At 38.1% G+C, this 25728-nt stretch overlaps 3 protein-coding genes across 3 annotated transcripts in view; all 3 read right to left on the minus strand.

The window, feature by feature from the left end:
• ccdc88b (coiled-coil domain containing 88B) overlaps nt 1–3559 on the minus strand; it is a 51273-nt gene extending 47714 nt beyond the window's left edge. Inside the window, exons 1-2 of the mRNA XM_041990477.1 lie at nt 3349–3559; nt 2079–2227 (exon numbers count right to left, since the gene is read on the minus strand). Of these exons, the coding sequence (XP_041846411.1) occupies nt 2079–2227; nt 3349–3408 (209 nt within the window). The 5' untranslated portion in view covers nt 3409–3559. The remainder of the gene's footprint in view (nt 1–2078; nt 2228–3348) is intronic.
• Nucleotides 3560–5400: 1841 nt separating this feature from the next.
• rom1b (retinal outer segment membrane protein 1b) lies at nt 5401–11002 on the minus strand. Its single transcript, XM_041990478.1, has 5 exons — nt 10225–11002; nt 8857–9099; nt 8327–8514; nt 7576–7822; nt 5401–6511 (listed from the first exon to the last, which is right to left on the minus strand). Exons 1-5 carry the CDS (start codon nt 10372–10374, stop codon nt 6251–6253), a joined length of 1089 nt encoding a protein of 362 aa, XP_041846412.1. The 5' UTR covers nt 10375–11002; the 3' UTR covers nt 5401–6250.
• Nucleotides 11003–13433: 2431 nt separating this feature from the next.
• LOC121642785 (serine/arginine repetitive matrix protein 1) lies at nt 13434–23161 on the minus strand. Its single transcript, XM_041989735.1, has 7 exons — nt 22795–23161; nt 21045–22629; nt 19475–19503; nt 18017–18136; nt 17036–17102; nt 16800–16907; nt 13434–15064 (listed from the first exon to the last, which is right to left on the minus strand). The coding sequence occupies exons 1-7, from the start codon at nt 22905–22907 to the stop codon at nt 14432–14434; spliced, it is 2655 nt and encodes an 884-aa protein (XP_041845669.1). The 5' UTR covers nt 22908–23161; the 3' UTR covers nt 13434–14431.
• Between the last annotated feature and the right edge of the window lie 2567 nt (nt 23162–25728).

Raw genomic sequence — 25728 nt, forward strand, 5'->3', positions numbered from 1 at the left:
TAATGAGTCCGAGAAGCAGGCAGTGAGAATCCACATGCAATTATTTGCTAAAATAGCATGGCATAGGCCAGACCAAATTAACCAGCTGCTCAACAAATACTAAGATCTTGTCTTGCCTGATAGCAGACAAAAGGCTTTCTCCTGCTTAAATTTAAACATGAAGATAAGTAATTCACTACAAATGACTAACAAGATGGCGCATATGCTAAAAATATAATTCATGATTTACTAGAAATTTGTGAATCATACACAAGGCCTATCCTTTCACACAAACTGCAAAACAATATGAGGTTATGAAAGGGAGTGTGATGAATGTTACATCACATTTTATGTGAGGAAAGGACATTAAGATTCTGCTGCCATGCTTGCAACTCTGAGGCTGTGCTGTGGCACAGGGAAAAAGAGAGCAGCCTATGATAATGAGTTTTTCTACCATCTTGGTTTAGTGTTTCAGGATGTAAATATTAGTTAATAGCAATACACACATGGGGGATCATTTGTAGGAGAAATATTTATGTATGAGACACAAACTGCTTCATTTGTATAAAATGTTGCTATTTGTTGAATGAATGTTGGGGTCATGAACATTCTCATAGGGCCGCATACAGCAGTGTTCAGTCACAGTAACATATCCATATTTAATGCACATGTCTCATGTTCTTTGAGGTCATTACCATCCATTCCAAGGCATTACGTTACATAAATACTAGCAGAATATTATAACTTTAAGTTTGCTTTTACATATTCTATCTGACTATGAGTGTGTTATTGGATGCAGTGGCGCTAACCCAATATACAGAACCTTACAAAACCACTAGGTGTCGCACTAGAGCGGAAGAGTTTGAGTCAAAAAATTTGGAAGTGAGCTGTGGACCTCTGTGTTCCATGAAAACCAAAGTGTGTTTAACCCTGGTTTTATCGCCAAACAATTGTTCAGTTGAGGAAGATCTGTAAGTTTGCTAACTGCATGCCAGGGATCACATGCACAAAACAAACCCTTGCCAAAAGAGAGAACAACCTGAATTACAACACACACAGAAGAAGAATGAGCTTCCTCTGTTTAGGAAACTAAAATACAAATTACACCTCTATATATTTGTAAAGTAAGTACTTCATTTTTGTTCTCACGGTTTCAACAAACATGAAAGACAACATTATATTAAAGCAGATCAATTCTAAGGGAATTTCTCATCATATCAATTTATTTTAAGCTTTTGTCATTCGCGTTGTTTTGTTGTTTTGTCTCCATAACAACTGAAATGCCAACAATCACTTCACTGATGGTATGATAACTCAGCTAAACTGGTGTCACTGAAATCAGATGTGTGATGGCTGGTCTCGACATTCCCCACAAGTTGGTATTTTTTAAAAAGAACAGCCTCCCTCCCTTTTGAAATTAATTAGCCACAAGTCATTGCAGTTCTTTTTTACAGCTATATGTTATAAAGAAGACTGTTATAATATCGCACAACTCCAACTACATGCTAATTTTTACATGTCTTATTTTGAATAACAAATTCATGGGGATTTTATGTTTATAAAACCTCCTAAATTGCTAGAGAGTGATCTTAGATTTTAATCTAAAGTCTAAAGGGGAATCCATCAGGAATTTTCATTCAGTGGGTGTCTGCTGTCAAATATAAACATCCATGGGTATGATGTGGTCTGGATGGTTGCAATCTGTACCATGAATAGTACAGTTTTATTAACTCCTAATCCATCTGGCCACCATAGTCCTGTCTTAATGCTTTTTAAAGGGTTTCTTTCAAAAAACTATCATAGTTAAACTAAAAATGTGTTTTTATGTTGGGTTATTAACGTATTATGACTGATAAGTAAAATCCATGAACAATTTTTGCATTCAAGTGCTGGATTGCATTGTTTTTCGTGTTTTGTTTTGGGGTTTTTTTCAGTTAAAAATATAGTTCTTATTGTATTTATGTTATTAAATCTAAGTATAATGAACAAGTGAAAAAGATCATTAAACCAGCTTCTATTTCTCCTCTTAGTGCTCACTGTTACTGCAGCCTGTGTATAGCCACAGGGCAATGAAGCAAGAAAATCTTTATTAATCTTACATGATCCTCATGACCTGGTTGAGGAAAATCCCATTGGTCAGTCTCATGTAATGGTCCCGGGCACCCTGGGAGACTGAGTTCACTTGCATGTACTGGTTGTAGAGCTGGACTCCATTCTCACTCTCCACCATATTCTCAAACAGCTGAACCTGTGAGAGACCAGGAGAGATTACTGAGAGGTTCATCAAAACAAGGAAGGGAGACATGGGAACAGAAAATAGATACAGAAAGAGGGGGACAAGAAATGAGATGGTAAGGGGCAAACATTTTCACACAGGAAGCTACTTTAGTTGGTGCACCTGTCCGAACAGGTGGGATCTGTGCTCTCACACTGGGAAGCACTTCACAGTGACAGGCAGCCAAGCAGAGCTGCAGCCAAGGTCTCTCTCAGCTAAGACAAGCTGTGCCAAAGCAAACTGCAATATAATGAGGTTTTTCCCTGCCTGCACCCTCTAAAAACTGCACTGTTGGTAACAACCAGGCTCAGGTAAGACTGAGCAGTGTGACAGGGTGTTAGATAGGTTACAGTAGATATAACCTATATAAAGCAGTGGAAACTCTCATCTAAGTGAATAATTTAAGGGCCTTTATGTAAATACTAAGCTACTTCCAGCTTTGGGAATTCTGGCTTCTCTTATAGATGCTCATTGGAATGGGACAACAGTGAAAGAACACATTTGTACAAGATTCAGCCAACTGCAATGTAGTAGGATCAAAGTATAGTCAGTCTTAAATACTGTTCAATGGCCAGAGGGTTGAAACCCTCTAAGGCTTCACATGTGGAAATACCAGCTGGAAATTCAGTTACAGATCCAACAAATCCTTAAGTGATTTCAGCAAGATTATATCTGTTCTCGAACACATTGAAGATAAGTTTGTGTTATTTTCCAATTTAAATCAGCCCAAGGACACGGAAGTGTGAAGGCTAAACTCGTCATAAAGAGGCAAGGGAAGCTGCCAAAAGGAGAAGTACTGCTTGCTTCTCTCTGCACAATGGCAAGAAGGCAGATCAGGGTTATTTTAATAGTTCATTCGTACATAATTCAGTCTTTTTGTTATATTTATTTTATTTTTTTATGTTATGCTCTACAAGATACTAGTATTACCTAATATAAACAACAGGTCAATATGTAGTTTAGAGATGTACACTAACCAAGGGCGGAGCCTGCTTGGTTTTTAACATCACGTTTTATGTTTTACTCCCCTCATTCTGCTTCTAGAAATGATTTTCTTGTCTCAAACTCAACATGACAAACGACAAATGACATACCCACTGTGCCAGCGGACTTCCCATGAATTCTTCTATTATCTCCTTAATGTTAGAGTCCATTGTTTTGTTACGAGGGCTGTGAAACACAGCCGTAGACAACTAATTACAAAGACTTGTCAAAACTGTGTTTGCTATAAATCAAACAGCGAGGATCCATCTTGCGTCAAGTGAAGCAGTTTGACATTTCTGCGGCCCTTCCCCTCCCTCCACCGCGCTGTCTCTTCCTCTAAGTATGTGTGTCAGTTAGTTTCATTGCAAAACCGCACCGGAATTTCTCAAAACGCACATGTTGCGTTTTTTTTAAAACACCCTTTACACGTCATCTCATTTCAACAACGATCTATTTAAATGCACTGACTTCACATATGAAAAAAAGCTGTGCAAAAGCACACTACGGTCATTCTTTATTTAGGCTGAAAAATTAAAGGTAGGCCATGTCTTTCTCGGAATAAACTAATTTAATCTCTAAACTGCAGCAGTGTGTGTGTTGTATTGTTAGCACCACTTTTTGATCGCATGTGCCTCTGACGACAATGTTATGGTCTTGTGGTTTTTCATCAACTTAAAATTTCTGATGTTCAGCGCAAGAATGTGAAGGTGTAATTCAAGCACTGTACAACAGTGTCCTCTGGTGGTAGGAAAGGTAATTATGTATTTTCTCATCTTTAAACTAGTTCATTTTTGCATCGTTATTTCCGTGACCAAATCACTTGAGGAAATGGGCCTTCTCCACCCAGCAAATCTGCAGTTTGTTTTTGCTCAAAAGCTACGTGGTGGTATCCCATGAAGTTTTGCACCATCTCTCAAAAGCTTAGTTTTCTAAATTCAAATGACCCAAATTGATTTTTTAACTTGTTTTGCAAAATCTAAACTGATACAATGCTCTTCAAATGGATAAAAAATATGAAAGAAGTTTTAAAATATGAGCTAAGGAGAAAATGTGCAAATAAGCTCCAGAAGACAGATTAAATGTAAAGCCAGCAAGAGGCTGTCAACCTCCACTATTTTCATATTTCTGATCTGCAACCTCTTAGGAGAGTCCAGAGATACCAGAGCTCAAAGATAAATACAAAATATGACCATTACTGAGATTCACAAGCTGAAATTTCAAGATTGGGACAAGTCCTCAAACGTCGTTTTTTAACTGATTATATGATTGAGTCATGATGTAGCAGATGGGTGGGCCTGTGCTACATTGCTAAAAGGCACAGGTTTCTTCTTGAGTCATTTGGCAGCAGGGTGAAAGAAGTTACTGCATGATAAACAGTTTAAATGAAGACATATTAAATAAGTTTGTTATTACACCTTTCAGTCAATCCCTTTGAAACTATGGAACCCTGTCTTTACCTGTCTCAATCAGTCATCTGAATCCCACCTGGTCCAGGATGCAGCAACCATGCTGCTAAAAACAAATGAAATAAAATAAAGTGGTCCCACATAAGCTTAGCTCTAGTCTCCCTTAACCTGCATTACAATTCAGAATTGATTTCAAAACGTTATTATTTACAAGACAAGTTGTATAATTTTGTAGGATTCATTCAAGGTGAGTAACTTTGCCACATAAACCATTTACTCTCACTATATAAAGACCTGGTTATTGATGTGATATAAGTTTATTTCACGTTCTTTTACAAGATAACATGGTTGTGAATTTAACTGTAATAACTAATTAATTCACATTCATTTTTAAAAATATAATCCCTTTGTATTTTAGTAGTTATTTAAGAGATCTACCTGCAGTAAACAGACTTTGTTTCCCATGGAGGTACAGTAATAATCTGTCAGATTTGAGCCTGAAACCAGATGTTCAGTCTCAACTTTATTCAAAAACTAAAAAACACATCTGCCAACACTGACTGTTTGTTAAGAATCAAATAAGACATTCGTTGAAATTATTCTGTGATAGAGATTTTATTTAAGAAGAATGAGCAAACATTGGAGAAACCTGTAGCTAGGACAGATCACCACGATATGTTCATTGCAAATAAAAAGCATTTTAAAAACTGTTCTGCTTCATGAAATAACTTCCAACACGTTGTATCAGGGTGCTGTTGCTGCTGTTTGAAAGAGTGTCTTCCTGTGTGCTGTCGGGATGTGCTGATACCGCTTGTGCAGCAGTTCTGGGATTAACTACACCAGGATTATCAGATTGTTTCAGAGCTGCCAGAATAGACATGATGACAGCTTCATATAGGGCATCACACTCACACACACATATACACACAAACACACACCCTTAATCCAACCCTCCTTACTGAACTAGGATAACCCACTGTCAGTTTAAACTCACCTATGTTCTTTTACATGTACAAAAGGGAGCCGACACTACAAAGCAGTTAAAAACTTCTACTTTTAATATCTTATTCATGTGCATTGCCAGTTTAACAGGTTCCTAAGCATTTCATTGCAGTTCAGTACAAACTCTACAGCTGTGAGATGAATAACACAGTGCACATGTGATAAACTGTAGCATCATTTGATTTTACCTTTACCAAATTTGGATCAAAACTTGCCAAATATGTATTTTGTGTTTTTAAGCTACACCTGTTTAAACTGAATTTACTCTCTTCTAGACACAACAAAAGTACTACACATCTCCTGAGCAGATTCTCTGATGTTCACAAGGTCCTGCACAGAGGAGATGTTTGTTGGTGTCTGTGCAGGGTCAGATAAGATCCTCTATGTGTTACTGTGTTTTGGCCATGTGTGAGGGAGCCACGGTCATTTCATTGGTGGAGCATAAATCAAGCCTACCGTGTCGAAACCCAACAGGTGTCCTACCTGCCACCACCCAAGTCACACAACCCAAACAAAATAAAAGAGAAAAAAAAGAAAGAAAACACAAACACATGCCCTCCCCCTGCATCCCTTTCTCTTCAGCTCATGTTGAAATATTTTTTCTTTAGCTACTGGCTGGAGTGGGGGAGGCAGCCTTCTCTGTGGTCTCATCTGCCTTCTCTGGGTCTTCAGCTGCAGGCTGTACTTCAGATGCATCAACCTGCGCAAACTTTAGCATGCTGAGGACCATGGCTTTGACATCCTCAAAGGTTTCCTTTACGCCCTTCTCCAGAATATAACCCTCACTTTCATCTTCTGGGTTCTCCAGAGCCATGGCTCCCTCCACGGCCGTCTGCAGGAATCGCAGGCTCAGAAGCACCGTCATCTTGATAGAAAGAAGCAACAAGAATGTTGTGAAAACCTTATAAAATCTGTTATCAGGCAGTGTTTATCACCAAACAGGATTAGAATTATAAAGCCTGGGGAGAGGATTTAATCCTGACTTAAATTCTGACTTCAGAGTTTATTTATCTAGGTTAAAGTTTGGGTGCCTTAAAGTGTGTAGTTATCTTCCAGTCAGGCTAAGAGGTCTTATTTAAATTCTCCAATCCTGGAAAACATTTAGACAGTCCTTTACAAAAATTCTGAGATCCAAACACTAGAAACTAACCATCCCTGCATGTTTATTAAAGCAACACCTGCAGAAAAATTACATGTGCCTCACCACATGTTTTTATCTCATGCTTCCTCTTCCCTCTTTTTGTCATATGTGTGGCAAAATGATTCATAGCTGCTTTTGACAAATTTCTGAGCCTTTTGGTTGCAAAACAGACACTGTTTAGCTCAACTTGATGCCTCATGTCAACCATCTGTCCCAATCAAAGTGAAGTAAAAAACAACACTCAACACTGAGCTGTTGTATTTAGAGGAATAGATTGTGTGATTAGCCGTGGGCAGTGTGGATGGTTTGTTAGATGTGTGTGAGCGTCCTGTTCCTGCCTGAGGTCTTGTGAAAAAGAAAGTGCCATCAATACTGTGACTTTGCAAAGAGATGTTAATGCATGTGAAATCAATCTTTGTCAGTGTTGTTTTCTTTTTTGTCTGGAAGTCTTGGCATTTTAGACTGATTTAACCACCATTGTTCAGGTTGTTTAACTTAGTTTGCCCCAGGAGGAAGCTCAAATACTACAGGAGTGCCAAAAATCTGTATCTTGCCCCAATTCATGGCCCTGGACTCTGACAATAATTCATAGAACTGTGGCTAAACTTTCCAATTCTCAACCCAGACTGGTCAATATCTACACACCCATAACCTGACCAACGCTCAAAATGATTTTCTCTAAAAACAGAGCCAATTGCATGAACAATTAGACTGGTTAACCCTGATTCTTGTGGTTTATTTTTAGTTAGCACCCTGACAGCAGTTGGCATACCTTTTAAGATACCCACCTGAATTAAGATGACTGACAGCACACCAGGACCAGTTGAATTCATCAAACCCATGTAATAGTCAATCAGAGCCCTCCTACAACCACGGTTGTACAGGTTGAGTTCCTCTGCATGGTAGTCATAGTTGAAATGGGCAGCGTTGTCTGTCAGGTGGTATTGCAGGCAGGGGCGAGGGGAGGCAGGGTTACAACAGCTGAAAGGAACACCATCCAACAGGTAACGTCGGTCTACGTTACTCCGGAAACGACTGCAGGCAAGAGACAGGAGAGGCAGCAGCATGACAGACACATAAAAGCAATAAGAAAAATGCAAGTTAGAAGGTAAATGTAACTGAGGAACGGTAACTTACAAAATATATTATAGGCCTGACTTTTAGCTCAATGCTCAATTCATGAGAAGCATGCAGCACATCAATACATGTGGCATCATGTAACAACATCTTTAAATACTCACTCTTTTTTACTTATCTAATCTTTGACTAACTTTTGGGTGCTTCAATCTTCAACCTTTCTGTGGCTCTTTTCAAATGTAAAGGCCAGATCTATTTTTACCACACATCTTCGTCCATACTTCACATCATTCTTCCACCCCCTTTCAATATCTTATTTGACCTTTCTGAGTGTGAAGTCTACTCATGTGTCATTTATTCAGACCTCTGTCAGTTTCTTTCCTATAAAACCCTCTTTGGTTTAGTTTTTTTTGCTTTCCATCTCACATCTCTACATCCTATAAAGTGCTATCATTCACTCACTCTTTGACTTCCTGGGAGGTGAAATCCAGATATCGGTTGCTGACCCACTGAACCTCAAACCAGTCCTTGAAGTTGTTGTTTCCACAACAGCGAAACTCCATTTGTAGATGATCAATGGTCTCTTTTTGAAAACAGCGGCCGGGCACATCTGTGTCCTTGTAGAACCGGATACCATTCCTCAGGCCCTCCTAACAGTGAAGGGGGGGGATTGACATAATATTTTTGTTTTTGAGAATTTTTAACTTTAGCACAAGGTTTTAAAAGAAAAAGGGGTATAAATATTAACCTGCATGATAATGTCTGTAACAATTACGCTAATGAGTGAAATACTATTATATCTTTATTTTTTTATTAAAGCAGCCTTCTTATCCGGCTCTAAACTGAGGTCAACCAATATCTTCATCATATATTTAAACAGCTGGCCAACAGGTGTTTCTTGTGCTTTGCCTTTTGAACAAATCTCTTTGCACCTACATCACCTCCTCACCTGTTATTCTAAAAATAATTACCCAACTTTGTGACCTCCTCACCTTCAGAGACTCTTCCAGGCGTCCCTGCAGGGCATAGCTGAGCACCACCACCGCCAGGAGCAGACAACACAGCAGTGCAGCTACTGCAAACCAGGCTAGCAGGAGAACTTTCCAGCGGGGGAAGCGGCTTGCATCCAGGGAGTCCTGACACACTCGAGTTGCAACCCAGTTGGTGCCGATGGAGGCCAGGCCCACCATCATCAAGATGTTGGGCACGATGTGGATCTCTGTGTTATCCATCACCTCAAGAAAAAAAGAGCACAAAGATTATAGTTGTCACAAGCTCCGCTGCCAGCTGCAGGTCACTTTGTAATTTCCTCTACTCGTTTCAACAGGTAATAATCCTGTTTTCAATTAACCTTATCTTTTTAAAAAATAACCTTGGCAGCCAAGAGATTCAATTAGCCACTGATATGCTGGATGCAATATCAATAAGGTGTTATGATGATAGATGGGATTCATTGGCCTTGTTACAGCACAACTCAGTTATGGATTGAGTTTATTAATGAATGAGTTCTCAAAATTCCTGCCAGCCATAAAGCATCTTTGCCTTTTTGGTACTTAAACCTTCAAACATCTTCCCATAATATCCTTCACCAGCTGTAATTTATGACAAATAATCATCACCTGAATGCAACTGAGAAAAAAAAAATATTTTCACTCTATTGTGAAGTACAAGAAAGTGTCAAATTATATGTCTTCTTATCCACCTGGTAGAGAGGAGGATTAAGCTCATGTGAATCACTCAACAAGATCCTTTCACCAATTTACCCTGACAGTGGAAATGCTTTGTTTGCTCCACCCAGATTGGTAATATCTACATAACAACAGGAACACCAGCTCTGACTTTCATTGGAGATCAATAAATATACAGAAGGCAAATGTTCATGCCCTGCAGGTTTCCTGTGTGGCCAATTGGTTGTCAGTTCTCCAAACTTGTCCAATTCCATTGTTGATCAATTAAAGGCAGTGACACTAATATGCCACTCTTACAGAGACAATGACCTTACCTTGATGGTCATGTTACCAATCAATACAGACAGTATGGTAATTTGTTTGGTGGAGTGCAAGTATTTATAGGTGATTTACTCTTTTTTAATTTTTTTTATTTTTTGCATACTGCAAGTTAATAACACAAAATGCAGTATTGTGTATGTTTACACTTACTTTGTGTGCTATGTATTCATGGCTTAAACAAAGTTTACATTAAAGAACTGAGAAGTGCTCCCACAGCAGAATCACAACACACATAATTAAAAGCCTGAGCATACAACCTATTATACGTTTAACCTTAAATAAACTCAGGCTTGCTCATAGACTTCAGTACCACTTAGCCTTCTTAACAATGCAATAATGAGAATGTTCTACCTCGGCCCTACGAAGAAGCTCTGTCTTGAGGTAAACCCCAAGACAAAAGATGAAGGCCCCGCACATCACTGCCACCCAGGACATCAGCCACAGGCCCTGGGCCAGCCGTACCCTCCTCTGCTGGTTGAACTTCATCTTTAACAGCGTCATGGCTCACTACCATGCAATGATCAGTACAAAGACAAGAGAAACAGGTAAGATAGGAAGGACTCAACTTTGATCAATTCTGGTTAAAATTAAAATGGAGTTTATCCAGAGGTGGCATGCTGCCTTAAAAGAAAGAAATCCAGCAGAGCTCACAAGACAGTGATTTCAGTGTTGCAGGAATAGTGTTGTTGGGATAATCAGGAGTTGATGTAGGCCTTGCACTTGTTGTGTGATAAGTTATAAGCAGGTTGAGCTCATCTAAGTTGTTCCAGGTGGAGGGGATAAGCAGGTAGATCCCTGAGATGCAAAAGGACACAGTTGACCTCAAAGGATAAGCCAAATTCGTTCACTTGGTTGTTGAAATTGTCCCAAAAAGATTCTTGATAATCCGAATCAGTGCAGAAACTGCATGAAAAAATTATGATTAATGAAGAATGGAAGAAATATATAATCCTTTTCCCAGAGATATAAGGTTTTCTCTTCAAGTTGTTGATCACGCCACCTCTGTCTCTTCTTCTAGCCTAGACCACCAATCTCTCCCTCTTGATGTGATGTTGTCTTTTGATGGCGCCCCTCTGGGTCTCTGCGTGTGCGGCGCCCCCCTAAACCGCTGTACCCATGGTTGGAGGACAAAGAGACTGGCCAAAGTCGCAAGTTTGGAACCGTAATCCCCCAACAGAGTCCCTGGGATCCTATTAAAGTCCAGGGGCCAATTGAAAAGCAGGCCAGTGTCTGATCAGCAAACTTGTTCTGACAGACACGTATAATGGGCGGGTCTATTGAACTATTATGACAGGTGGCCCTACCTGAGACCTATCAGATCAGGGTGGGCCCTGGGGATGCTTCAGATGCAGGCCCACACATATCAGTCTTTCATTCAAACCCAAGAAATGGCTGCCGGTGACCTTAATTTGATTGTGTTTTCTTGTCAAAAACCTATTTTTTTTCCCTAAATTTGACCAGGACCCAACTATCTACACATTTCACACCCCTCAACCCAACACTGTCCAAATAGCTTTGTTTAAAGTTGAAAGTAAAACCTTTCTTGTCTGATTTAACCTTACAATGGCCCAACATCCCAAAATAATTGACCTTATAAAGATGAGGAAAAAATGATCATCTTGTCTTAATTTCTTAAATTAAAACAGAATTTTAATCACACTGTATATAATGATTGGAAAGCAGCTAACTGATTTTCTTTCTGAAATAAAGTGAATATTGTCACTAGAAAGATCTGGTGTGGAGTGAAAGTAAAACAGGGGTTATGCTTGTGAAGGATTATGTATACAGTGCAACAGGGAGGGAGGTGGATGGGGTTGGATCAATAGGATTAAACTGTTATTATAAGTATTTATGACAGCTTGAATCAGAGCTCCAGTTAGGTTGAAGCCAGTCTCGCGTTCCCAGCTTTTAAAACACCCACGTACACACACACAACAACAACAACAACTTTTACTTCAGAATTACAAATTATAAATACTTTCCCAAAAAACTGCTGCTTGTCACATTTGCTGTATTGTTCAGTACAAAGATTGAGTGAAAGGTTTGTTCATATTGACACAATAAACAAACCTGTAACCCTCATGTGGTATTGATGGCAATGGCTGCCAGATAGCTCAACAATTAGCAGTCAGGCTTGGAAAGAGACAACACTGTCGCAAATTACTGGAACACCATAAATGAAGAATTGCATATCACATAAAGATATTTTAATCACTTAAATTTTCTCTACGTAAAATGAGTAAAGTTCAGATTATCATTATAAGATGCAAAGAATCTGGAGAAATGTGTGAATAGCTATCCTCTTCAGGCCATTAGGGAGCACTGCAATGAAAAGACACAGTCTTGTGGTGGAAGCTCAGAAATGGTAAAAATCACAGTTGCAGAACTGGGCCTGTTGCTGTTTTGACAACTTAATGTTTAAAATCATCTTAGATTTAAAAAATAAGCAACTGACTACCTGGACTGATATGAGTTGAGAAATTATTTTATTTTATTTTAATTCCAAATTCTATTCACTGAAGAGATTTGGAGGGTTATGACATTAAAGTCTTGATGATTTGTATCATTGAGCTCAATTTTCTGTCAAGCCAAAGAGGAAAACATTTCGTTAGAGGGCTGCTGCTCTCAAATCCTTACAGAGTGACAGTAAAAGGAAATATGAGGCAGCCTAGAGATAAATATGGCCCTGTGTCAGCATTTCTGAAAGGGTCATACTTTTGAAGTATCAGTAAAAACTTTTGGTTCCAGCACTGATGTGTTGTCTTTGTACTGTTTTGAATTAAATATAAGCTTTCAATAGTTTTCAAATCAGTATACTCACACTTTTTTACAGTAGTTACCTTTTCTTTTGAGGAGGTCTAGAAGTTTTTTTTATGTAGGGGCCAAGCAGGGGTGCGGACTGGGAAAAGGGTGGCACATGTAAATGGGAACTGCTAAGAGAAAGGGTCCAGATTTTAAGGAAATTATTTAAAGTGGTCAAATAATGTAAAAATTATGCCAGTGATATTTTTTAATGAACACTTGTTGTATGGATGTAATCACTGTTACATAAACACTTGATTGAAAATGAGAAAAACTTACTTTGAGCCAAAAACCTAAGTTTTATCTATGTTTTTAAGCATTTTTGACTGTTTAAAACATCACACCTGGTGATTTTATAACATTTACATCCTTTTGGTAAAATGTAAACAGTCTGAACCAACAAATATTATCACCCATGTGGTTAGTTGGCGAGGTGATGCTGTATAAATGCTGCATTATGATCAAGAAAATGGTAATGTTGATGTAGAAAGCTGCATTTACTTGCACTCGGGCATCTGATGTTTACCCTGGTTTTACTAAAAATTTGTTAGAATTTGATTGTCTATACATGGAGTTCCCCCCAAAATTATTATTATAAATGATTGACTTTGCCTTCATTTTTATCCATGTTAATCTATCCAGGTAGTAAAATTGTAAGGTGAAATCTGACTGAATGCAAATGTTGCAGTGGATCTGAAAAGGTTATAACTCATATTATTTGTTGGGGAAAAAGATAGAAAAATGTAAATAATGATAAACAGATGAATGACTTATTTGTACGTGGGGTTATTCAATATCATTATCTTTATTTGGTTAAAAGAGTTGTAACACAGAATAAAGGTATGTATAATGGCAAACTCCCCAGAAAAACTGGGGATTAAAAGGTTCAAATGACGTTGTTTTGGTTGCGGTTGCTTTTTTTTTTAACTTACATCATCATAATACTTGCACATACTTAAGTTAATGTAATTTAATTTGTTAACTGTACATTTTTAGTAAATACAACAGAACAAAATATCTACCAGCCATCACATTATTACAGAAAGGAAAGAGTCAAAATTGTATGTTTTACATTAATATAAAGTATTGACACAAACTTTTGCATGCACAGTAAAATCTAAATTACATTTCATAATATTATTGACAAAAAGTCGTTCTAAAATGTCTTAGATCTAGAAAAAAAACAATGAACATTGTTCTTCAGTTAATATCCTTTTTGCTCCCAGACGTTAGACGTCATTCTTCCCCCTATGTGTAGTGGAAACATAAACACAAAATGGTTGTTTCTGCATAAATAAGAACAGCGTCATCGTGCCAAGTAGAATTGTGAAAAAAATATAAGTAAAATTGTTTTCAGAGAATTTGACAGGCTGCTGTGGAAAGGCTGTCTTATATAAAGTTACAAGAAATTTCTTTTATTAAAATGGTTGCATTAATTATTTAATCATCTACTGAACGAGCTCATTTTCAATAGTTTTATCTTTCAGTACATAATAACCAGAGGACTTTCATGTTAATATAATTTACTGAATTCATCTTTATGGCAGATTTTAGGTTTCATTCATTTCATTTCATTCAGTTTTAGAAGTTTCATTCCTCTACATGGATATATATGAACTATGTGGTAATTACATAATCTACAAGCCAAAAATAAATGCTAATGTTTTCAGCCACAGCATCCTAAAAAAACTGTGTTTGCAGCAGACAGATTTTATGGAAACAGATGGATGAAAACATATGTCCTTGGATGGCCTTTTCAGTCTGCCACCTTCCCTGTTTGCTCCACCCCACTCGCCCACTCATTCCCACTTTGCTGCTCCGTCCCTCCACCAGCCTCTTTGTGGCCCTGCAGGTGCTGCATAAACCCATCCAGAATCTGTTGGGCAGACACTGAGTTCACATCCCCAGTATCCTGTTCCAAGAGCAGCACCTTTAACCCTCCCCTTCCTGCCCAGCTGTCACCACCCACATGGGAATGGAGGTCTGGATGGGGGGCATCTGCATGGTTAGTGCCTTTGGAAGATTGCTTTTGGCTTTGAGGGTAAACAGGCAGTGGTCTGGCTGGGTAACTGGCAGCCATTTTCTTATAGATAGCAGCACTGATGTCAGCCACAGAGAAGGATGGACTCGACTCATGCTGGCCTGAGAGACTGCCCTCATTCTTTTTTGCTGGTACGCCATGTTTAAATGGCAGGAAGGCCGTGACTCTCTGTGAACCTGCGTCTGATCTGGTCAACCAATCATGTGCTGCTTCCGCCTCTTTAGGAGGATGGGATTGGCCATCTGCTTGGTGGGATAAGTTGATTGGAGAAGAGGTTGTGAGGAACTTCTGTATGGCCTCAGCTGAACCAAACTGCTTCTCCAATAAGTCTTTTATCAAGCATGGTACCTGAGGGGGACATCAAAAACATTGCATTACTTTTTAGCTTTTTAAAGAATAAACTCTTTACATTTCAAGGTTGTTTTATATTGCATTACCTTGAACACCCATGATTACCGCTTAAATAACAGCTTGCCTTGCTATCACTGCTACAGTGAACAGAGGACATATGCCACATCAGATAGACTAAAATTTGTCTTACGTGTAATTTCTACATGTTTCTACATGTTTCTTTTGTGTTTGCATGTGTAACCCTCCTCCAGAGTGAGTGGCTGTCTCTGTATTAGCCCTGTGATGAATAGACAGCCTGTCCAGGATGTGCCCTGCCTTTTGTCAGGTAGCAGCTGGGATATGCTGCAACTCTCAGTTGTATTAACATGGATGAAATATGCATTGCACAACTGAATTATGTGGGAAAAGAAAAAAAAAGAACCAGAATAAACTAGGATTAGCAGCAACAGATAAAAAATCACAAAAAAGTAATAATAACATGCTTTTCCGAACAATTCATGCCAACAGAATATTACGCCTTTTAAAAGTTACAACACATCATCTTCATCTTCTCTTCCACAGAATAAGTCTAATCCTCTCCATGTATCTGAGGCTCAGTCCTCCCCCATGACAAGGACCTTTTCACCTTGTGTTCTGTGGACATTATAAGTTACTTCCTCTAGTTTTCTAAACAATGCAACTGTACAAAGTTTTCTTTGCTTAAACTGGAGCATTCATTTCCTCAGTATTTAGAGAATAAAAACAGGAGTCTGGTTGAACAGGATTTTTTTGGTTTGTTTGTTTGCTCTGGAAACTTCCTAATTCACTGAAATGAACCAGAAGTATCTGCTTAGCAGTCATGATGATAACTGATTGTATTCCCTAAATGTTAAAGAAATTGGGTTTAATGTTTTCTTTATTATTTCTTTTAACTTAGGAAGAAAATCAAGTAATTGCAAATCTTTGCTGTTGGAAGTTGGTACAAGTGTACAAGTGTGGCTGGATTCTCAATGCAGTGCAGTCATCTTTTTCATAGGATTTTAAGAATTTATCCTACCACCTTTTTATGACAATATGACTGTACACCAGCACTTATTATGGCTGCTAAACATGTTCTTTCAGGTCATTTCACCACAATAAAAAAATTTCTACAGGGATACATATATTGCCACATTATTATTATTATTATTATTATTATTATTATTATTATTATTATTATTATTATTATTGTTGTTGTTGTTATGTTGCACATCACGGCACAAACTCTAAAGCCATTTTAATTTTTTTTAGCATATTTTAAACATTACTATTTTCATATTCATACCTGTTGACTTGTGAACTCCTTCACTCCATTTGTGTAGTCATTGCTATGCACCAAAATATCTAGATAATTTTTTTGTATTTGTAAATTCAGTGATAAAGATTATTCTTTTAACATGTTCCAGTATGATAATCCTAATCATGTAGTTTGATTCACACTGGAGAAGCAGACCAGACACGTTCAGCATTACCACTATGATCATGCAAAGCATGTTATGCATGAAATCAAACAGCTAAGTACAACTTAACAAAAAAACAATTCTGAGAAATGTAAGTTAAAGGATGAAGAAGTCATATATAATAAGTAATTTGCTGTTAGTATATAACGTTAAAGTCTATTGGTAGTTTCGTCCTATTGATTCTAAAAGACTACTTTGATAGCCACTGTGTGTTGCAGTGTGCCTTAGTGTCCACTAGATGGTAGTGTGCTCACATTAATGTTCTCCAGGGCTGCGATGGTCTTGTGTGCGTCATCCAGCTCTGAGCCAAGCTGGGAAACCCGATTTAGGAGGTACTTTCTTTCACTGCTTAAGTTCTCAGACTGCACATAAACAAGAGCAACAGATAAACTGCATTAAAGTAGTTAATGGACTGTGAAAGCACTGAATGAGTAACAAGATAAGTTCCCCTTATTATCATTCTCCCCATTCTCATGTCCATTTTTCTTACAGCTATGTGCAAACGTTCCCCCAGCAGGTTATTGGCCTGTTTGGTCCCAGTATGTGTCTGCAGAAAACTGCAATGCAAAAAGAAAGAAGAGTTATTAAAAATAATGATGATGATGATAATAATAATAATAATCAGAAGAAGAAGAAGAAGAAAGAAAGAAAGAAAGAAAGAAAGAAAGAAAGAAAGAAAGAAAGAAAGAAAGAAAGAAAGAAAGAAAGAAAGAAAGAAAGAAAGGGAAATGCACTAACAAGACCCTTTCTTTGCAATTTGTACACCTTTTATTCTTTACCATATTATCTTCAAGGAAGGTTGTCAGGACAAGTGGCTAACACAAACTATTCTAATAAATATACAACTCACACCCAACTGGAGAGCACAGTGAAGCAACCATTCAGTCAAGTTGCTCCAGTCTGTTGAGGAATGTTAAGTGTGTGCCTGTTGGGCAGCAGCAGTTGTTTGGTAATAAATTCAGGCCTGACCGGGTTGGGGATTGAGTCGTCCTGTTTATTCTAGTTAGTACAAGTCACTGCAGGAGACCCAGTGAAATGCACAGTAACAAGGGTGTGACCACTGTTACTGATCCAGACTTTTCCATGGATCAGTTCATCTATAAAATCTGCCATAAGTAGACTTGATGGATTTCAGTATATGTATAATTCCTTCTTCTATACAAACATGTCCTACCATTGTGATTAATATCAATACAGAGTTAATATCATTGAAAAGAAGTGCAAAAACAACATAAATGGAAGGGGCATCCATTTGTTCTTACAAAATAAACAAAATAGAACAGTTTTTTTTTTAATTAATGAAAAAAGATAGACACTTGATATAAATAGTGCCTTGTCTGCATATAAACTGTCCAAACAATTGCTAACAGTCTCCTTCAGTGTGATATGACTTTGGAAAACACTTTGAGAAGATGTTCTCCTTTTTCATGTTCCATTTTTGTATTGTATTTGTATAAGTAACCTCTTATACTTTTCTTTGACTTGGCTAAGTTCGTCCCTTGTCCTCTGCAACTCCGCTTCCAGGCTCTCAATGCAAACCACTGTCTGCAGCAAGTTCTGGTGAAGATCTGCATTCTCCTCCTGCAGTGCCCTGAACAAAGAGAGACATTGGGAGTATGGTGTCAGACCCCAAACAGATATCAATCCAGAGATATTCACTATCAAGGCATTTTACCTTAACAAAGAGATCAGCAGAAAAAAGTCTACAGAATTCAGTCAAAAAACTTTGCATCATTGGTTTAGGTACATTTCAAGCCCATGTTTTCAGTTATGATTACCATAATATTGCGCAACTGGTTACAGTTGGTTACTTGTATAAAAGGGAACTATATGGCATTTGGTTCAGCGGGTTATCTCCAACTATGTCCAGCATGTCAATCCATAACATTTACAGGAAATACACAGACATGATCATTAATACTGACCCATTTTTATGGAGACCAGGGATGCATTTAAGCTCTCTCCCTTGCACACAAAGACTCTAAATCTACACATCAAGCCAGTGAACGTTTACTCTGATTAAAATTTGCTGGTCTTATATAACAAATAAAACAACATGGAAAACTGGATATTTAATAATAAGAGCAAACTAACACATTTTAGCTTCAATCCATAAGTTTTGCCACTACAAAGTTAAACATCTTCTAATTTTCCCTTTCAGGAATCTACACTGATGTCAACAAAAGACCTCATTTATTATTGCCCAAGAGTATATTCATTGGTTTCACATGTACATTGAAACTGAGTTGATTTAAACTCTCAGAGAGTTTATTATGGAGGTTAGAATTTGTTATGAATATGACAAATAAATGTTTTTTACTCTGGGAAGGTTAACTTTTGTATGAGTGGCAGAGGAGATGATATTTATCTATTGGTTGTGGTATATTTTAGATATGTTTTATCTGCCAGTTATTTATCTTAAAGAATTTATACAGTGTAAGTCATTTGTCAGTAATAGGTGAACATGCAAAAATTTCATATATTTCATTACTTTAGATATCAAGCTTCAGCGTCTAGAGTATAAATTCCTTTTTTAAAATCTCAAACGTGAAACAAAACAAACAATGAAAAAACATACAAAACTGTGTGTATGAATTGTGCGTTTTATATATAGATAAGTGGCTGAATGACATTAACATTACAGTTAAGCTTCTGTAATTTAAAAGGTAATAAAAATTTTTCCAAATGTGCTACTTTTCCTGGTATTAAATTATTTTCTGCACAAACCTAACAACATAGAAATGGTTATATAAAGTTATTCAACAATAAACCCTTCCTCTTTACCCAACAGTGGAAAGAGAAGAACGGAAGCTCCAATTAGTGTAATCAATAATTCACTGACCCATCATAGAGGGAGCCAAAGAGAAATGTGTGCAAATCTGTACTCATGTATAAAGAAAATGGCAGACAGACTATCACAGATACTTACTGAAAGTGATCAGAATCAAACAGCATGTCCTGGAATAAAAACAGAACAAGACCATGAAGACGGTGGATGAGAGCTTGCAGGAAATACAAGGATGCAAAGTGGTTGCTTCCTGCAAGGTTTCAGTTCTATAATTTAAGGAAAAGTAGCAGAACTAAAGAGCTTACATGGAATCAAAGCTTTGTGTGAAGTCATAAAGTGTACGAACGTACAGTGATATAAAGATAGATTAAAGGCAAAAATGAGGACGTCCATTCGTCCATTCGGCCAGCCCAAGCATACACTATGTTCCCAGAACAGGCCGAAGCCCCATTGATGAGTACAAGCTAATTCAATAAATTATTGAATTATGGACTGATTTGTTCTGTGAGGCTAAAACATTTGCCAGAATTTTCCCCTCGTACATGTGCAGTTACACGTGTGTGTGCATGAATTTACAAAACCTAACAAAGCAAGTATATCAGATTCTGCGCTACATGGAAAAATGAAATGTTATGTAATGCTTTGTGGGCTTATTAGTACATTTGACTGCGAGCCTGGGCAGATTCTTATGTAAGAGCGACCTGATTTCAACTTTTATCTAGACAGCACATGCTGACATTTCTCCTGAGCTGGTTACTGGTGTGAGCTACACTGACTTATCTCAGTGGATGTTATCTGAAAACACAGTTACTTTAGAGAACAAACAAACGTAGCTTGAGAACAACCAGAAAGCTTATAAACAGATATATCTGGAAGTTTATTTCTGGTACTTTACAGCTAAGTTTCCCCTAAAAGCACAGGATGATCATCTGCTGCATTGCTGGAGAATGACTCAGCTTGCAATGCGGAGTGTTTGACACATCCTACGCAGCCAGTGACTCAGCTACACTGCCTCTGCAACAGAGCAGCAACACTGCACCTGCAAAGTCATTGTCCTCTTTCTAAACAGAGACGTTAGGGCTTCAAGAGATTAACAAGTTTACTTTTATAATTGCTATGCTTTAAAAGGATTTTTTTGTCATTCTGGTTATCATCAATGACTTATTTCTGTTTATTTACAGTGATGCAGTTCTTATAAAGTCCCTATATATAAATAGCGATAACTACAACTGACTTAACTTGACAAGTCAAGTTGCAGTTTAATACAGCTTGTTTGTTATTGGTTTGTGCTTAATGATAGCCTGATTCACAGATACCAGACGGATACCATGTTTTTCTCCACTGCTGTGATCACATTGTGTTGTCAAAATCACATTTATAAAATATTAGCGGTCTGAGATTGTTTTCATTTGTCACTTATAACAATTTAAGTCTCATGAGTCTTCGTGGCACATAAATGATGAGGACAGTATATATCATTTTAAATTAAATATGATTATTTTTAAAATTATGATATATTACAGAATCTGGATATGTTTAAACAAGCAATCACAAATTTGAAAAAGTTTCTGTACTTTATCAAACTAAATTTAGGTATTTTGTTATATTTTTATCACCCCATCTTGATATCTCACATCCATCTTTTCTCTATTCTTTCACATTATCTTTTATCTGCAAGAGCATGAAAATGTACCTGTTAAGATAAACTCACCCTGTGTTGTTTAGACATTCCTGTGTGTTGTGACTGGTGTTGACTGCTCTGCTCTGAGCTGTGACTGGTAGCTGTGGAGGCTGTATCTCTAGCTCTGGATGAGTCGGATTTTGTGGATGAGGACTCAGATCCAAAACCTGGTCCTGCTGCACCCTGGGCTGATGATAGCGGGGAACTGCTTGGCCTTCGGTTCTCAAACTCTTCATGTATCTGTTGATGGAAGTGCTGGCTATGTGGTTGTTGGTTGTGGAAGGTGCTGGGTTGGTGTTTGCGGTGGTGCCGTTGTTTGGGATGGGTGGGTTCAGGGCTGGTACTGGTTCCATCTGTTAGATGAGGGCCATATCTGTTGTATCTGTCCCAGGATGTGGAGCCTCCACTAGGGGAGGGTCTCCTGTCTTTGCGACTGTGGCCTCCTGAGTTAAGGTGATGATAGGGTGGCGGGCTACCATCATGGTTTCTAGCTGTATATAAGATCGGTTTGTCTGGATTGGAACAATCTGAGCGTTTTCGAGAGCTGCTGCAAGCTTTCACCTGTCTACTGGGCTGCTTCAAAGTCTGCGCCATCTCAGCTGCAGGGCTCGTTTTGTGCTTCTTGGGTGGAAGCTGGGGCTTGACTGGGTCAGATGTAGGAGCTGGGGTAGAGGTCTTTTCAGGAGTTTTATTATTCTGCACACCCAAAATGGTGAGATCCGATGGTCTCATAACCTGCTTGGTAATCTCATCAAGAAAGGCTGAAAACTGCAACTTGCCCTCCACAAAATTTGCCCTGGCTTGTTCTATCTCAGCTTGAGTGATCCCTTTGCCTTTCTGCCCACTTTGACCCTCTCCTTTGGTAACTCTTGGGGAAAGGACCTCCATCGACTTAGCTTTGCGAATGTCATTGTGATGCTCTTTGTTTTTGAGTATTCCTTTGCTAGGTAGCTGGCAAGAAGAAACTGCCCTCTTTGGCCCCTTTGGCACTCCTAAAACAATGTCATCCTCACTGAAAGCCAAGTTTCGGTTCAAACTAGCGGACTTATACAGTGGCCCATAGTTTATGTGTGATACTTTGGATTGCTTTCCTCCAACATCACTTTCATTACACTGCAGAAGGCCTTCATCACTACGACTGTGACCTCGATTCAGAGAAGAAAAGTTAGTGCTTCCATGTTGTTCTGAGCTGTTATTCAACCTGCTACTGACATTTCCCTTTTTGTTGTGTTTAATCGTAGCAAAAACAACAGGCTCACTGCTGTCATCCTCCCTAAAACCTCTGCGCACATCTGGAATATTGGAGCAGGACAGGGAATGCTGTGGCCGCTCAGCATGACGAAGAGAGAAGGGATCATTTGCACTTGTCTCTGTGTACCAGGAAGAGTAAGAAGAGGTGGAAGAGCTGGAGGAGAGGGAAGATGAAGAGGCTCTGGAGAGAGTTACAGGAGTGTGGTGGTTGAAAATTGTTTCATTCTCTTCATCATGGTGAAACTGATGAGGATAATGGGCACTACGGTGAGAGCTGTCACGGAGATACTGACTGTGCTGACGATGGTGACGATGTCCTTGGCTATCATCTGTATAAATATCAGTGTCATCAAGCTTTGTGTACCTATATCAGAAGAACCAAATAAGAATGTGTACATGCTCGGAAAAACTGCATGAAAAATTTTATATCACAAACTTTTTAAACTTACTTTAAAAGTTTTGACATGTATAACACTACAGTGGATATGGGTTAATTTTCAATCTCTATTACTGGAAGAAACCATCCTACCTGTGTGAATGCATGTCTTGGTGATGGTAGAAGTGATGATGGTGGTGATTCTTCTGTGGTTTGATCTCATCCATCGGGGAAGGGCTGTGAACAGGCTTAAAAAACTTCTCCATTACCTGTCTTTTCCCTGGTGGCTCCCCAGTGGTTGGATGGAGTAGCAAAGGTGATCTGTATTCCGTTGTTAGCCCTGAAGATCTATGTTTTTCTCACTGTTTTTATCTATAATACTACAGCATATTTGCTACTTTCAGCTACAAAGACCATGACATTGTTGTTTACAGCTATACTGGTCATCAAAACAGATACAGCATGGACTGAGATATTTTGAAAAAAGAATTCAGTCTAATATGGCAAATTAGGAGTTCAATTTTTTTACAATGTTTGCTCACAACAGTCTCTGCAAAAATAATAATGTAAAAAAAGTAATTCTCAAAGCATCCAGCTGTTGGATTGCTTGTGCTGCTACTCTTATGAAGTTTGTCTCCCTCAGCATCTAACCTGCCAAATCATTGAATCGCAGCTCGAGAGCAGGACTGTAAGAATTGCTGAATGGTGGCTTGATTTTGTATCATGGCTGACGTAACAGCTGGGTGATTATCGAACCAGCAGAAAGAGCGAGAGCGTTCACATAGGAGACAATTGACCAAAGCCCCGGGGAAAAGGCTCCATACCAGGCTTTGGTGAAAATCAAAGATTAAACTTTCACAATTTTGTTTGCCTTTATTTGTGCTTCCTTATGATTAATTTATTCATTCTTTTTGTATGCTGATGAGCAACAGAGTTACAGTTTGTATTTACTTTTTTTTAGTTATAAACATATGCAAGAGCACATATGCCATTGGATAGAAACACTGACCTGCCCTCTGTTTTCCCATTGATTTTAAGAGGCCTTCTACAACCAGGATAATAAAGAATTGTGTAATTGCATTCTCAAGCAATTGGACCATATATGTCATGTGATTATGTCTTTTTCAGCCATTCAATATTGTGTCAAACAATTACTAATGGAAATTGTCACAGAAAAAGCGCAGTTCTGTAAAACAGTATTTAGATTGTTCAGGCATTTACTTTCGTGTTTAATACATCTAAAGCCTCTTGAAAGCAAACTGATTTTTCCAACAAATTATTTGTTCATTGTTGTAATCATGACTGCAGTATAAAATTTCACAACCTCTCTGCTGAAACAACTGTCTTGTTCAAACCTAATCTAATAAAGGGAGACTTCAAGATTATGACAGTAAATTACAGCCAGCCACTAGGATCATAAGTCTTGTCTGGTCTGGATACATGAATAAAGGAAACTTTTCTCTGAGGTCACACAGCATTAGGCTTTACAGCCTGTTTAGGGAGATTAAAGAAATCAATTTATTAGTGAAATAGAACTGAAACTCAACCAGAGGACAGATCTGGTTGAGTTTCAGAGCTACCCCTACAAAGCCAGCTCTGTGGGTATAGCTGGCTTTTGGTATTGAAGGGGGAAGGGCAGAGAGAGAGAGAGAGAATCCATTAGGAGAGACTGACACATACTTTAACTATGTCCCCTCCTTGTAAACAAAGTAAGTCTTGGCCTAATAATTTGCCATCATAGCACAACACCACACCTTCTGGAATTGAATGTTTCTGTTATTTTCTTGGATGTTGGATGTTTCTATTTATTTTCTTTATATAATCTCACATACTGATATTGTTAGATTTGGAATATGAAAGAAACTGATATATTGAAACAAAAAATACTGTAAAAGTGCAGAATTTACAGCAGTTAGTGAAAAATCCACTTTAACAACGTGCTAATGAACACACTATCGATAACGGTGAGTTGACTGTTTTCTTTTGTTAACTCAGAAACTGCATATCATTGCAGTAAAGGGAAAGTAGGGCCGACAAATCACGTACACATTCCAGTTTGATCCGGTTTGCCGGACTTTATCACACTGAACTAAAGATTAATCCGCACAGCCGTTACAGTGACGTCAGTTGTTTTGCCTGTTAGAACCGCAGAAAACTTTGGTCGTGGTATTAACAACTTTACAATCTGATATTTAATGAATATCGCTTAACTGGTTATTATTTCGCTTGTGATCTTAACGTAAAACATCTCTGTAATACACATCTCCATATATTTCTTGGTGCTGTTGTTTGTCCAGTCTGATTGGATTAGCACTGTTCTCAAAAAATCCTTGTTTAATATATTGTTTAATATCTCATTTTAATATCTCTATGTTTTAAATCAGATTCTAAATTATTATCGTTATCGTTCTTTTTATTATTTTAGCTTATGTTTAGCTCCAAGTTGGGACTAACTTCTTCTCGGAAGAATATCTAACACTCGTCTAACCGAATCACCAAACGATATAAAAACGAGCGACGCCATTTTCTCACAGCCTTCGTTGTACGACTGCAGCCCTCTGATAGATGTGCACTAGCAGGCAACGCAGGTTGACTCGATCTTGTATTTTTCCTTTTAACAAAACTTGACAGACCTACAAAATTATTAATGAAAATTTGTAGTTTTGGTCTACCTTCGTTTAGGGGAAAAAAACGCTTAAATGTGAATTGTATTGTTCGATGTTGGCTTCAGGCCTGGTCTGAAAGGCGTTTGAATCAAATCTAACGATATGAGTTAATTCTTAAAAACCTTTTCAGGAAGCTTAATATTTCACGCCGCGCAATCAACAGATTAAGATGTATCATTTATCTGAAACTTGTTTCTACGCTACCCGTCCAAAAAAGTCCCCACTTGGATTTAACGAAGAAAATTGGTAAGAATCTCCCATTATTTTTCAGTTGGCAATAAGATATTTAACCCTAACTAATGCAGTGAGTAGCTTCTCATTTCTTAAAACAACAATGTTGGTCGTCACACCCCGTGGTCGGGGAAAATATGTTAATCTGTTTGAGAAGGGATGGGAGACCAACTAATCAAATTCTGAACGC

The sequence above is a fragment of the Melanotaenia boesemani genome, chromosome 7 (genome assembly GCF_017639745.1).
Source record: "Melanotaenia boesemani isolate fMelBoe1 chromosome 7, fMelBoe1.pri, whole genome shotgun sequence".
NCBI lineage: Eukaryota > Metazoa > Chordata > Actinopteri > Atheriniformes > Melanotaeniidae > Melanotaenia > Melanotaenia boesemani.

Excerpts from the sequence above, each read along its gene's own strand:
- rom1b (XM_041990478.1), bottom strand. The coding sequence starts at position 10,374 with ATGACGCTGTTAAAGATGAAGTTCAACCAGCAGAGGAGGGTACGGCTG. Across the intron at positions 9,100-10,224 it reads AGCTTCTTCGTAGGGCCGAG|GTGATGGATAACACAGAGAT; the intron begins GTAGAACATTCT and ends TTTTTTCTTGAG. Across the intron at positions 8,515-8,856 it reads GCCTGGAAGAGTCTCTGAAG|GAGGGCCTGAGGAATGGTAT; the intron begins GTGAGGAGGTCA and ends CTTCACTGTTAG.
- LOC121642785 (XM_041989735.1), bottom strand. The coding sequence starts at position 22,907 with ATGGAGAAGTTTTTTAAGCCTGTTCACAGCCCTTCCCCGATGGATGAG. Across the intron at positions 22,630-22,794 it reads CAAGACATGCATTCACACAG|GTACACAAAGCTTGATGACA; the intron begins GTAGGATGGTTT and ends CTTCTGATATAG. Across the intron at positions 16,908-17,035 it reads GGGAACGTTTGCACATAGCT|TCTGAGAACTTAAGCAGTGA; the intron begins GTAAGAAAAATG and ends GTTTATGTGCAG.